General features: G+C 39.7%; 1 protein-coding gene across 1 annotated transcript in view; it reads right to left on the minus strand.

Moving 5' to 3' along the window:
• Nucleotides 1–1,725: 1,725 nt before the first annotated feature.
• Nucleotides 1,726–15,234, minus strand: part of LOC135701431 (stromal cell-derived factor 2) — a 28,976-nt gene continuing 15,467 nt past the window's right edge. Inside the window, exons 3-4 of the mRNA XM_065222224.1 lie at nucleotides 3,738–3,865; nucleotides 1,726–2,231 (exon numbers count right to left, since the gene is read on the minus strand). Coding sequence (XP_065078296.1) covers nucleotides 1,972–2,231; nucleotides 3,738–3,865 — 388 coding nt within the window. The 3' untranslated portion in view covers nucleotides 1,726–1,971. The remainder of the gene's footprint in view (nucleotides 2,232–3,737; nucleotides 3,866–15,234) is intronic.

Raw genomic sequence — 15,234 nt, forward strand, 5'->3', positions numbered from 1 at the left:
TCGAATTTTTGGATGACTTCCTGGACCTTGTGCTGTGTGAGAAGCTCGATGTAGACCTTCCCTTCGGTCAGATCGATCTGGATCGCTTGTACTTCGCTCGGTGTTAAATGGAGTTGCTCCGCAATGAATTCATAGATGAGCGGATACTTTATGTTGCGGATTCCGCGGATGTCCATGAATACGGTGTGTAACCTTAGTGAATCCATGGTTGCTGAGGGGAGCTTATACCAGGTATTAAGCTTTTAGACCCCTGGAGTGACGATTTTTGTTATAAAACGCGATTCGTCAGAGAGCTAATTGACTTCGACCTGTACTGGTTGACGTCGACTTGAATGGCCGTTTAAGACGCAAAAGATTCAAATTGTACCAGCTGTTCGAGTTCTTCAAAGAAACAAACTTTTGCTCAAATAGTTGATTAGTACACGTTTTCAAATCGTTATTAAGAACAGCTGTAGATTCATCTAAGTTACCGCCCGCGAATGGAAAATCCACGCTCCTCTCAACAATAATATACAATATCCAATAGAAGCACAATTTCACACTTAATTAATTGAATATTTCTCACAGCACTGCGAAATAAACTATAACGTTCGCCATTACCAATACAAATGATACCAATGATTTTCATAAAATATCAAATTTTGTTTTTAATTATATTTTTAGATGTTTCAAAATAATATCAAAATATGAAATCAACTGAAATTAAAAAATAGTAAAGCAAAATATGTGATCAATATGATTTCAAAAACATAATTTGATATAATTTTGATATTATTTTGATATCCGACTTTCGGGTTGACACCTTTTCTATTTAAAATATATCCAATGCTACTCGGCTCCGTAAAGTTGAGTTTTTGACAATTTTGCCTAATTGTTTAACAAATTAGAAAAAAAAAACTAATTCTTTCATTTCAAAATTCCAGTTTATTGGCATGGGGAAGACATGCTTTGGAAAACAAAAACAAAGCAAACTTTCGTGCGATCACCTTAGTCACCTATCAAAACTATGATAATATGGAACCATGCAGAAGGACAAAACGTCGAAAAATAACTCTGTTTTCCGCAAAGAGTGTCTGCATGCCAGAAAAAGAGGTACGACACAAAAAACCAATATAAGCATGAAATCATAAAATTTCAAACAACGTTGAGTTACCTCAGTCGAAACGCTTTTCTCAGCACATTCCTGTACCTCCGACCACCATGGAAAAAATTATCAAAGAGATTAGAGAGTGAGTGTGCAGGCTATTGCTAGCACTCAAGAGATCAATTCAAACTGATAATAACTTCGGTAGATGACATGCGTCGTTTCTAAGGTGCCACCTGCTACAACGCACTCAGAGCGCATTCTCCGCCACTGTCACAATAATTTCACTTTCTCTGCTCACCGGGAGCTGAGTTTGTTGTTGTTTGAGCGAAAACACCCCGTGCGACTCGGTATTTCTCACGATATCAATGCTCTCTGAGTTCTAATTATGTATAGTTGGATAGCAAGAGAAAAAAATCCTTTAATAGATAACTCGACTCATGATAACAGCTGCTTTTTACAAATCAGTTATAAAATTTATTTAAATACTGAGCTTTTATAATGATCATCATCGATTACCTGCGTTGATTATAAAATAGAAAACATGACCTCTATGAAAGATGTAAGGAATGGGGATCCAAAAGAAACACAATAATAATATTTAATAGAAGTGTCGAATTTATTTGTTCTATGCACCTAGAAAGCATTGCTAGATCAAACATTAGAAATAGTACATATCTCCATCTTCCAGCACGGTTTGTAGGTACACAGTACACACGATTGTTATTTCTATTTTCTCGAGTCACTACCATTCTGCGTTTGGTTTCAAAGTTTCAGTCCTTCAAAGCAAGAAAACAATCAGACATTCCTCACACACTCAGACAAACCCATTCCCACCCACTCGTTGTGCTTCGCACATTGCTCTAGCCGTTTGAACCTTCGTCGCCTCACAGCTCCGTATGTCTTGGAGCACTCTCGTTCTCCGATTGATGGATGAAGAGGCCTTCGGCGGCAGACCAATCGGTTCCCGAGTACGGATTCGAAATACCAACTACCTCCATCTGCCCATTGATCGGACGGCCGAAAGTCCGCCCCGATATGGACAGATACATATCGGTATCGGTGTGTCGCAGCTTCACCGGAGTATTACGCTGCCACGAGTCACCCGAGCAAACGATTAACCAATGATCACCCGAGTCACCAATTCCTGTTGTAGGATGAAGGAGAATCAGTGGAAAATATTCTTTTTCAGGTACCTACGAGCAGTTCCACGCCAAATGGCGAAACGATCTGATGCGATCTTCTCCGGTTTGCATGAAAATTTGAGTAATTGTTTGTTATGGTCAGCCATTCACATTTGAGCTAAAATTCGGCCATTTTGAATCTAGCACAAACTTAAATATGGCTTTTTTGAGATTTTTCAACAAATCATAACTCGAAAACATCACGTTCAATTGAAATGACATCCGAGACAAAGTTGTAGGAGAAAATAATTCCTTTTCGTGATTTATTTACAATGTAAAAAATGTCAAGTAATTTTGGGTCGAAAAAGCAAAAAAGTGTTTAAACTTATATAACAAAATGATTGTCTTTAATATTTTAATATTTTTTATTACAAAGCTTGTATAAAATTCTGCCTTCTATAAAAATTTAAAGTTGGGCACTTGAATAGCAACAAAAAACCTTTGAAAGTATAAATAATAGTTTTCTGTGCAATATTTCACACAAAAATATTAAAATCAAAAAGTTAAAAAAAAAACTTGTCCAAAAGTTGCTGATCAATGATTTTTATTTATGTTTAAGTGACCATCCTGAAATTTCCACAGGAGGTATTGTTTTTCATGAGCTTCTTGATAAAAAGATATTCAAAAAATATTGAAGCGGGTCGTTTTTTGATTATTTAAGCTTAAACAGTATTAATTTTTTTTAACCGAAAATTACTTGACATTTACTACCGTGTATATTTTTCCTGAAATGGGATTATATTTTCCTACAACTTTGTCTGAGCCGTCATTTTGATTGGAAGGGATATTTTCGTGTTATGATTGGTTGAAAAATCTCGAATAGGGTTAACTACCCCATTTCCGGCCTATTAAGCACAACCCGCACTTAGTCTATCTTAATCTAGCGCAGTTTAGCACCAAACGGATTTTTATTATTACTGATGGCTTTCAAATGTATTTACCTTTCCGTAAGTACCGTAAGATTTGATAAAGAGAAACCAATCGTTGAGATATAAACTCGGCCTACGGATTCTAAACTCGGCCCAACGCATTGAAACGCCAATGAATTCACTTTGGCCTATCGGATGAAGATAAAACATGATTCGGTCGGAGCGCTTCTTTTGTTTTTGAGAATAATGAGTGGAAACCTTCATATCACGCGTTCTCCTTGACTTCGTTCGGTAGCTTATTAACTAAATCGTACCAAACGCATAATTGACTTGTTAAATCTGAAAGCATAGATTTATTTGAACTTTTCTGCTCGATAGGCCCAAAATGGGCGATTAGGCCGAAGTAGTTCTCTACCCTTCGCCATTTTGTACTTTTTTTTGTGACTGGCCGGTTTTTTAGAAAAAAAATACTAATGATTTACCATAACAAACAATTATGCAAAGTTTCATGCAATTCGAAGAAGGTTGGGTCTGAAATTTATTTAGTTTTGCAATTTGGCCTGGAAATGCTGCTAAGTTAAAAGTATTTCAGTAACATACCACGCTCATCGCCGTAGGCGGAGATCTCCTGGTTTCCGGACAGAGGACTCTGGAAATTATGCGAATGTAGGTTTTTGTTCGTTGCCAAATGGTGCAGCCGAATGACATCGCCACATTTTACTGGTTCTCTGCAAAAATAAAACGATTATTGAAACTGGTTGCTCCCTCAGTTGATCTTTACAAAATATGCTAAGGATACACATGGTTATTCATTGCAGCGAAACGAATGGCAGCACATTCGATTTTCTCTGTGTAGGGTAGGGCCTTCCTTTGTTATCATTTAATATTGATCTTCAGTTATTTCCATGGTGATGCATAGTAAATCCTATGGATGTTGGCGTATTATAACTTTTCTCTTACGTTCACGGTAAATTTCTTAAAATACAAATTGTGTTCGACACGTTCTATGTTACAAGAGTCAATTGTGTGTTTACACATTATCTAGATTGCATCACGTAACCAGTGCTGCAAAATATCAATATTAATACCCATTCACCAAACGATTATTTTCAACAGCGAGCAACGAATATCGCACGAATAACCGCATTCTTTACAAGAGCTACACAAAGCGTGTGCAGGCTAATTTACGGCTTAATCCAGAGCAGTTCTGGTCATTCGTGAATACCAAACGAACGAGGAGGGGCTACCAGTCGAAATTCACCTGGGTAATAGAATCGCCAGCAATTCCCTTGAGAAATGTAATCTTCTGGCAGAACATTTCAAACGCATTTTCAATGACACTACGGCTTCGTTGTCCCAAGTTGCTGAAGCGGTGAGGGACACTCCCAGTGATGCTTTCAATTTTTCGATTACCTCGATTACAGTAGACCTCGTCGAATCCGCCATCAAGAAGCTGAAATTTTCTAATGCTGCTGGCCCTGACGGGATCCCCTCAAGCATCCTGAAGCGATGCTGTTCAGAGCTTACAACACCGCTTTCGAAGCTGTTCAATATTTCATTACAGCAGGGGGAGTTCCCTACGCGTTGGAAATCGATCAGTTTCAACAAATCTAGCTCCGTTCATTTCTTTATGTCTTCGGAGTATGGAAGCTGCAGTGCAGGTGGACGTTGTATATACAGATCTTAAGGCTGCATTCGACCGGGTTGACCACTCCATACTGCTAGCTAAACTTGAAAAACTCGGTGTATCCTCGGGTTTAACTCGTTGGTTCAAGTCCTATCTGACCAACCGGGAGCTTTGTGTTAGAATCGGATCAGAGCAATCGGACTATTTTACAAACAGCTCCGGTGTTCCTCAAGGTAGCAACTTGGGACCATTGCTATTCTCGATTTTTGTGAATGAGGCCGGACTGTTTCTACGGTTGCCGATCGTTCTACGTGGATGATGTGAAGATCTATGTGATTGTTCGTAGCTTCGCCGATTGCATGCGGCTTCAGCACCTAATCGATACTTTCGAAGAGTGGTGTACAGCGATGTTGCGAAGTATGTGAAGCTGGGTGTGCTCCCAAAAGAATACCCGAATATGGAGCTTACAACAGCTCAATTAATTGCTACGCAAAAAGCAGTTTTAGCTAAAGTAGCAGGTCAACGAAAAGCACCATTGAAACCAAAATTTGGCGATTGTGTTTTCAAATCGGACTATTTAGTCATAGTCTGTAAAAATAAAGAAACTGCAGACTGGCTAAAAAGCATTATTTCTACAGTAACTCCCTGGTCAGGGGCAGAGCTGTTAGCAGTGGATGAAAAGGAAATCCCGCGTCCTGAAATACTCATTGGTTTCTTCCCTTGGAGTTCAGAGGACAAAAATGAAGAAATTCTGACTCTCCTAGAAAGTCAAAACGATGGGTTGGCTGTTGATGCATGGAGGATACTGCAGCGCAACGTAAAAAACCAACATGTAGAACTAGTCTTCACTGTCGACTCCATCAAAAACAGTAAATTCATCCTTGATTTCAAGTTTGGAAATGCCAACATAAGAAAAAAGTTCCAGAAGAGAAATCTACATGATGGTAGTGAAAGACCAGGGCAAAGGGATGATGGTGAATCTCAAAAGACCCACGTAGGCACTGGCGATGACAAGATGATCGTAGATCAAATTGACGAAATCCCAGGACCAAGTGGTGTCGAGAGCAAAAAAACAAACCGTAATGCTCCTGGCTACACTACAAATACAGTCGGTGACAAAAGAAAAGAAAAGAATACACCACAAAAACAAGGATTGAAGCCAGGATACAAAATTACTAGGATCCAAGCAGAAAACAATGCAAATAAGGGGAACCGCAAAACCAATGTTGGGGAAGAACTAAATCCCCATGCGAGCGGCGAACAACAATAAAATCAAATTTGTTCAAGTGAACCTTCACCATGCAAAGGGAGCACCTGCTGTACTTTGTAAAAGGTTCACAGAGAGAAAACTGGACATTGCCCTTATCCAGGAGCCATGGACAAATAAAAGTAGGATATTAGGAGTTCCTACAAAATCTTGTAAGTTAATTTACGATGAAGGGCAATTAGCTCCAAGAGCTGCAATTTTAGTAAATGGAAGAGTAAATTTAGTTCCTATTACAAAATTTATAAAAAGAGACATCGTTGCGGTCTTGATGGAGGTTCCAACAACTCACGGGAAAACGGAAATATATATTGCTTCAGCATACTTTTCAGGAGACTTGGGAGATGTACCTCCACCAGAAGTAGCGGCGTTTGTTTCATACTGCAAGAAACAAAATAAGGCATTTATAATTGGCTGTGATGCAAATGCTCATCACACAATATGGGCTAGAACGGACATCAATACCAGAGATGAGTACCTTTTAGATTATATTTCTAACAATGATATATGTAACAGAGGAGATGCTCCAACATTTATAAATGCAATTAGACAAGAAGTTCTTGATTTGACTTTGTGTAGTCCAATAATCTCAGACAAAATCAAAAAATGGCATGTGTCAGACGAAATATCTTTGTCTGACCACAAGCAAATATTATTTGAATATGAGGCTGATCAACAGCTCACACAAACTTTTAGCGATCCTAGGAAAACAGACTGGGAGCTATATAATTCAGAGCTAAAGGGTGATACGGTCAAAATTTGGTCAAGGTAAAACGCGTGTAAATCGGTGAAATCGTTTATTTAAAAAATCAAATTAAATTTCTTTTTCAAGTTCAATTAGTATAAAATTCAGGAAAAATATTCAGTTAGGCTTCCGCTTTTCCAAATCCGAATTGCCGGGCCTTACGCTTGACCCCTGCCATCAGATTTTGTACAGCCACCTTGTCCACCTTCTTCGCCGCAGAAAGCCAGTTTGCCTTGAACTGCTGCTCGCCCTTAGCAGTTTTTTTGGTCTTCTTTAGGTTCCGCTTGACAATAGCCCAGTATTTCTCAATTGGGCGGAGCTCTGGCGTGTTGGGAGGGTTCTTGTCCTTGGGAACCACCTGCACGTTGTTGGTGGCGTACCACTCCATGGCCTTTTTACCGTAATGGCAAGATGCCAAATCCGGCCAAAACAGTACGGAACAACCGTGTTTCTTCAGGAAAGGCAGCAGACGTTTATTCAAACACTCTTTCACGTAAATTTCTTGGTTGACAGTCCCGGAAGCTATGAAAATGCTGCTTTTCAAGCCACAGGTACAGATGGCTTGCCAAACCAGATATTTCTTTGCGAACTTTGACAGTTTCATGTGCTTGAAAACATCTGCTACCTTTCCCCTTCCTTTTGCCGTATAAAACTCCTGTCCAGGAAGCTGCTTGTAGTCGGCTTTGACGTAGGTTTCGTCGTCCATTACCACGCAGTCAAACTTCGTCAGCATCGTCGTGTACAGCCTCCGGAATCGCGCTTTGGCCGTCGTATTTTGTTTATCATCGCGATTTGGAGTCACTACCTTCTTGTAAGTCGATAGTCCGGCTCGTTTTTTGGCTCGATGCACGGTTGTAGACGATACACCCAGCTTATTTGCGGCATCTCGGAGAGAGAGGTTAGGGTTTCGCTTGAAACTACCGGCAACTCTCTTTGTCGTCTCAGCGGCTTCCGGTTTTCGATTTCCCCCCGATCCAGACTTCCTGGCTGTCGACAAACGTTCCCCAAACACTTTAATTACATTTGTAACGGTTGATTTGGCAACTTTTAGCGATTTTGCCAACTTTGCGTGCGAGTAGCTCGGATTTTCGCGATGCGCGAGCAAAATTTTGATACGCTGCTCTTCTTGCTTGGACGGCATTTTGACAACTGAAGAGTGAATTCCAAAATCAAAATAGGAGCAACATTCTACACACACACACCTTCAAAATGAGGGGTGTTCAGGTTTTTTAAATGCAAAATTGAAAGAAATACGTCAAGTTGATATTGACCAAATTTTGACCGTATCACCCTTTAGTGGCAGGAAGAGACACGATAGCAATTAACTTAAACACTTGTGAAGAACTTGAGAATAGTTCTAAACAACTTTCAAATTTGACCCAACATGCCTTTTATGAGAGTTGCATCGAAAAGGAACGCTCTACAAACAGGGATGTACCTTGGTGGAACAACAGGCTACAGAAACGTCGTAAAAAGCCCGGAAGCTTTTCAATAGGGCTAAACGAACACAACAGTGGGAACAATATAAGGAATCCCTCACCGCCTATAATAAGGAAATACGGAGATCAAATAGGATACACTGGAGGCATACATGTGAGAACATTGAAAATACTCCAGCAACTGCTAGGTTGCAGAAAATACTCGCTAAAGATCATTCCAATGGTCTGGGCACTTTGAAAAAAGAGGATGGCTCTTTTACTACTTCTACAAATGAAACGTTAGAGTTGATGATGAGAACGCATTTTCCATGTTCTATTATTAATTCAAACGAAGACCAAAACGTGACGACAACAGCAATTGGTATCGATGAAACCAGGACGGATATTCATGAAATATTGAATGAAACGACTGAGTTAGACAGAACAAGAGCTGATGCTTGCACTTTGGCCAATAAAATCTTTACTGAAAGAAAAGTTGAATGGGCGATTGACTCCTTCGAACCTTTCAAGTCACCAGGTAGGGATGGAATTTTTTCTGTACTACTACAGAAGGGAAAAGCGGTTGTAATACCTATTCTAACAAAGATATTTCGAGCAAGCTTAATATTAAGCTATATACCGGCAGTGTGGCGACAAGTGCGGGTTATTTTTATTCCCAAGGCTAATAAAAAGGATACAACTTCACCAAAATCCTTCAGGCCAATAAGCTTATCGTCTATTTTGCTAAAAATAATGGAAAAAATAATAGATGAACACATAAAGTCATCATATTTAGTCACAAATCCTCTGAGCAAATATCAATTTGCATACCAGGAAGGTAAGTCATCAGTAACAGCACTCCATACGGTTGTTACAAAACTAGAAAGATCTTTTGAAGCAAAAGAAATTTCACTTGCTGCATTCCTTGACATTGAAGGTGCATTCGATAATTCATCTCACGATTCAATGACTACAGCTATGATGAAACGTGGTTTCGATCAAAGCATTGTAAATTGGATCAATGAAATGTTATCAAAAAGAGAAATATCAGCAAACCTTGGAAGCTCACTCATCAGTGTAAGAGCAACCAAAGGATGCCCACAAGGAGTGTGGTCTTTAATAGTTGATGATCTTCTCAAAAATTTAATAGCCCATGGCTTCGAAATAATTGGCTTCGCAGATGATATAGTCATAATTGTACGTGGCAAATATGATTGTATTATCGCTAACAGAATGCAAATTGCTTTAAATTTTGTCTCATCGTGGTGTGATAGGGAAGGATTAAACATAAATCCTTCTAAAACTACTATCGTGCCATTTACCCGAAGGAAGAAATTTTCATTAGACAACATAAGATTGAAAGGCACACTTTTGGCACTTTCTAATGCTGTCAAATATCTTGGAGTAATCCTCGATAGTAAACTTAATTGGAATATGCACCTAGAGCAGGCAATAAACAAAGCTACTAATGCTCTATGGATATGCAAAAGAACATTCGGTAAACAGTGGGGACTGAAACCGAAAATGATCCATTGGATTTACTCGGCAATTGTGAAACCCAGGATTACTTATGGTGCATTGGTCTGGTGGCCAAAAACAAAAGAGAGTGTTGTTCAGAGAAAGTTAGAAAAACTCCAAAGGTTAGCAACTCTCTCAATAACAGGTGCAATGAGAAGTACACCATCGAAGGCATTGGATGCTTTGCTTTATATGCTACCATTGCATCAATTTGTACAATTAGAAGCCGAAAAGTGTGCTCTAAGGATTACAAGGTCAGTGAAACTCTTTGAAGGAGACCTTAGAGGACATCTTACGATTCTAAAAACTGTTAGTATCAACTCTCTAGTAAGGAACAACGAAGACTGGATGGAGAAAAGATACAATTTCAATCGACTTGACCCTGGGCGTAATTCATGGCAATTTGGTGGCCCGGTTCTTTGTCCAGGATCGATTGTTTTTTATACAGATGGTTCAATATTGAACAATCAAGTGGGAGCAGGAGTAACTGGCCCAGGGATAGAAATATCGGTTCCTATGGGCAGATGGCCAACTGTGTTCCAAGCTGAAATCCAAGCAATTTTAGAGTGTTCCGTTATATGTTTGGGTAGAAACTATAAGAGTTCAAATATATGCGTCATGTCCGACAGTCAAGCTGCTCTAAATGCTTTAAAGTCGGCGACATGTACATCAAAACTTGTCTGGGAGTGTGTTCAATCACTTCAAAAATTGTCTTGTCATAATCAAGTCAACTTATATTGGGTTCCTGGTCATTGCGGGATTGAGGGAAATGAAAGAGCTGATGCACTAGCAAGACTTGGATCTTCTCATAAGGTCATCGGGCCAGAGCCCTTTTGTGGCTTATCGGCTGCATCTCTTAGAATGGAGCTAAAAGCGTGGGAATCTTCAAAAGTGGAGGAAAACTGGAAGAACACTTCCATTGCTAGGCAGTCGAAGCGATTTATTGATCAAAACATTTCTGTGACCCACAAAATCCTGGAACTTTCTAAGAAAGATCTTAGTATATATGCAGGTCTTATAACAGGTCATTGTCCGAGCCGTTATCACTTGAAGCTGATTGTAAAACTTCAAGATGATGTATGTCGCTTCTGTGGCATAGAAAAGGAAGATTCGGAACATTTGCTATGCCACTGTCCGGCAATTTTCAATAAAAGGCGTAAGCTCTTCGACAAAGGGCTGATAGAACCCTTTGACATTTGGAGAACAACTCCCAGTACGGCAGTGCACTTTATTCGAAGTATAATGCCGTGCTGGGATAATGCTATTAGTCAAACGATGGCGATCACTCCTAATAATAGTGATACGGCATCTTGATATAGCTAAAGAAAAGAAAAATGGGGAATATATCACAATAGATCAGAAAAATGGTCGCAGTGATGAAAATACCCGACAAGGAAAAAAAAAACAAGGTGAATCCAGATCTTATTTACCTATCCTAGTGACCAAATGTCTTTTCTCTAGCAACTATGGTAATCCAACTAACATTCCTTCCTTTCCTCAATCACCGCAGGGCAGCGGCAATTTTCAATGTTACCAGAATAAATAAATGAGCTTCCAAAATTTGCACAGCGAGAATTTTAAGCAAATGTGCCAAAATCCGATTTCTGAGTAAAAAGGGAGTTGAGTGTTTTAAGGGTTAGATCAATGAAGTACGAATGTAGAAGAAAATCGTATGTAAAACTGTAATAAATGATAAATGTGTCATTGGAAACTACACGAAACGAAAATCAATTATTCACTTATACTCACTTATACAATCACTTATACATTTTTGCCGAAACATCAGCCTTATACATTCCATAAGACAAACCACATAGGTCATATAAGAATGCATAAAGGGTATGTGTGACTGCTTATACATTTCATTTGACACATGAATAATCAGCAAAAGAAATTTGCCAAAAGGTATAAGGAGATTTCTACCCGTGTATGCAGTTGTGATTCAAATTTCAAAAATTTTGCTCCTGAAATGTGAATATGGCACATTTAAAAATTCTGTTTTTCAACAATCTTCTACCCCGGAATCATGGCTATAGATCATACCTACCATGTGCTGCTGTTTTTGGCGATTTGGCATAGACGGCGTATTAGCCGTTGCTTAATTTATGGGCAGTCCCGCCTCCTTCGTGTGTGTCTCTCATATTCAAAAGGCATTTTTTATTTGATATGTGAAGATCATGCCCATAATGCAAGCAAGTGCATGCCTTCAGTGAAGTTGAATACTAGCTACCGTATGCGTGATAATGTTTGCACCATCGTTCAAATAAGGTTCCCGTTTCACCTGTGCATACAATGCCTTGGTTTTCTTTGCATGCACGTAACCTATAGCTCATACCGTAGTAGGCTGTGTATAAAAGAAAATGATTTACTTAGTTTGACAGTTGCACCATTGAGGTAACTCTAAGACTAGAAGGTCCAGAAATAACGTGCTTAACTTTTTGGCTCATCTCTGGTACTCTCTTTGGTCCCAAGCTAATCGATTCACCTCTCGAAACCTAGGAAAAACCACTAACCCCTCATGTTATCTGTCAAACTTTCATAGCGAATCAAAACAAACATTGCGTAGTACTAGAACTCTGACTATAATGGGGTACGTTAATCGTTTGCTTGGGACCAATAGGCTAGTCAAGTAGTGAGCCAATTTAAAATCGTTAGTTTCGTATTGATTGTTGGTTGCACCATGACGAAGTGACAGCGTATTCGCGATTTGTCCCACGTGCATATGTCGCAAAAATACATTTCAATCGTCGTGGGAGTGTCCCGGTGGACCGTCAAAAGGGTTTTAGACCGAGAAAAAAAAGGACAACTATCCGCGAAGGTGGCCACAGGTCGTCCGAGGTCAGTTCGGGTTCCGAGGGTTATCGCTGCTATCCAAAGGAAGATTCGGGTGAATCCAGTGCGTTCAACAAGGAAAATGGCAAAGGAACACGGGGTCAGTGACTTTACGGCACGGAAGATCGTAAAGGAAGATTGCAGGGCTAAGTCGAGGGCACGGAATAAAACTCACATGATTACCAACCGCATCCGGGAGCTACGAGTCGAACGATGCAAGAAAATCTTGAACTTCCTTAAGCGAAAATCCGGTAATCCTGTTCACCGACGAGAGCATGTTTACCATCGATCCCGTATCAAATTCCAGAACCGACCGGTATATTAGTTCTCTTCCGGTATAAGACGTGGCCGACGAGCACAAGAACGTGTATCTGACCGAGCATCCTGCTAGCGTTATGGTGTTTGGATTGGTGGCTTCCGATGGCAAAAAAAATGGACCCGGTGTTCATTCCAGAAGGCTACAAGGTCAACACGGAGGTCTACATCGGAATTTTAAGTAAGTATGTTCTTCCGTGGATCAAAGAACAGTACGGTCCGAAGCAAAATGTTGTATTTCAACAAGATGGGGCTCCGTGCTACACCTCGAACCGCACTCAGAAGTGGTTGCAGGAACATCTTCCGTTCTGGGCGAAGGATATGTGGCCGCCATCCAGCCCCGATCTTAATCCGCTGGATTACTCAATATGGCGCGTCATGAAGGCCAAGGCCTGTTCTAAACGCCACCCGAGTACAGCAAGCCTCAGACAAACATTGACCCGTACCTAGAGAGAAATTAATCCAGACTACCTTATTAGAATCTGCCGTGCATTCCGGAAGCGTGTTGAGGCCGTAATTGCAGCAAGTGGAAACTCGATCGATGATTAACATAGTTTAATACTCTGAGAAACATCCCCCCTTTGAATAAAAAAAAACTCGAAAACGAAACGTTTGAGAATTTTTTTAATTTTGACATTGCTCAATGGTGCAAACATTATCACGCATACGGTAATGAGCAAATTCAGGAATGATAATAACATATAATAACCATTTACTTACTAGAATGTGCAATTTCCAAATCAAAATTATCGATCGTTCATTAGTTCTGTACTTTTAAGGCCCAAGCGCAATGCCAGCGGAAGCGGAACGGCAGCGACAGCGGAAAAGCCCGATCTGAGTAAGCCTACTAGTAGGATTGTTCGAATTCACTAGTTAGAACCAAATCGACTTCGGTTAGGCATCTTGGTATCAATTGTTTCAACTCTGGAGTGATTTAAGATTTGGGCGTAATTAATTTTGTGAACAAACGCTTCAATAGACGATTTCTCGCGAATAAAAGCTCAACCTAGAAAACTATCAACACAAACAGGTAGAGGAATGATTCCTCTAGCATGTGGTATAATTTTTTCCCGAAATTGAGCTTTTATTCACGAGAAATCGGCGATTGACGTGTTTGTTTATAAAAACAATTACACCCAAATCTCAAAGTTCTCCGGAACTGTCAAATTTTTCGTTTCCGTTCACAGTTAAATTGCATAACTTTCAAATATATGTAACATTTTGCCAATTAGGTTAATTTTAATGAAACTTTGGGTGAGATGGCCTCAGCGTGTATTGTTTACTCTGCGTGTATTTCATTCTGAATTTTCTAGTGGTTTTGAAAATGGAGTCGAAGGAACAGCACGTGCGCGAGAATATGTTGTACACTCAACAATCCACATCTTTCGCTCCGAGCCATCGGAAAGATGTTGGGAATCCAACAATCTACTGTTTCCCGTGTCATAAAACGTTCAGAAGAACCATTAGCTGTCGATCGGAAGCAAGTGAGTGTAAGAAAAAGTGTACCGCACTGCGTTGATGATCACAATCGAGTGGTTGCTGCCTTCAAACGCACACCCAACTGTTCCGTTCGAAATGTTTGTATCTGACAAAAAGGATAGATTAAGGGGTTTTACGGCTCTTTCAGTCTTTTTTTCGTTATATTGCTTCAACTCTCCGACGTTTCGGTGATATATTTCACCATTTTCAAGGATTTCTACAATTATACATGAAGAGGATTTAGAAAATTTGATAGGTATTATGTTGGTTGTGTGGCTTACAGAGGCTACGTTTTTTTTTTTTTTTTTTGTTAAGTTTATGCGTGGATTTACATAAATCCGTCTTTGAATAATAATGGCGTCCATCTACGGCTATAATACAAATTCGGTTAGATTTAATTCTTATTGTGCTCTACTCTACACTCAACTTACTAAGCGCGTTACCACAACTCTGTGTTTCCCTGTTTCGTTAGGTTATTTTTTCGCTTAGTTTTAAAAACACTACCTAAGCAACTGTGCTTCTTGGGATAAAGTTTTACGGTCGGATTGGAAACGCGTGTGGCAATTGTGCTGCTTCTCACTCTCTGTTTGTGTGTATTTCTGAGATGTTTTGTCTGAGTAGTCTGTTATTGAGTTGTGTTGTTTTTGAGAGCATGTAGAATCCCCGCATATACTACGTTCAAACTTTCTGTGTCTGTACGTTTGTTTATACTGTTTTGACTATTGTGAATGTGACACATTTCTAATAGTGGTAATGCGCATTCTTGTTCGTGTCTATCTATAATTTTCACTTTTCCTAGATCAAAACGGTGGTTGTTCTCGATGCTGTGCTGCAAGAGTGCTGTTTTCTCGGCTAGCTTCATGAAACCTGGGTCTTGGAGATTGGCGTTGGTTTTCGTA

Source organism: Ochlerotatus camptorhynchus, unplaced genomic scaffold (assembly GCF_037179485.1).
Source record: "Ochlerotatus camptorhynchus isolate MF236.1 unplaced genomic scaffold, CSIRO-AGI_Acam_v1.1 ptg000161l, whole genome shotgun sequence".
Classification (NCBI taxonomy): domain Eukaryota; kingdom Metazoa; phylum Arthropoda; class Insecta; order Diptera; family Culicidae; genus Ochlerotatus; species Ochlerotatus camptorhynchus.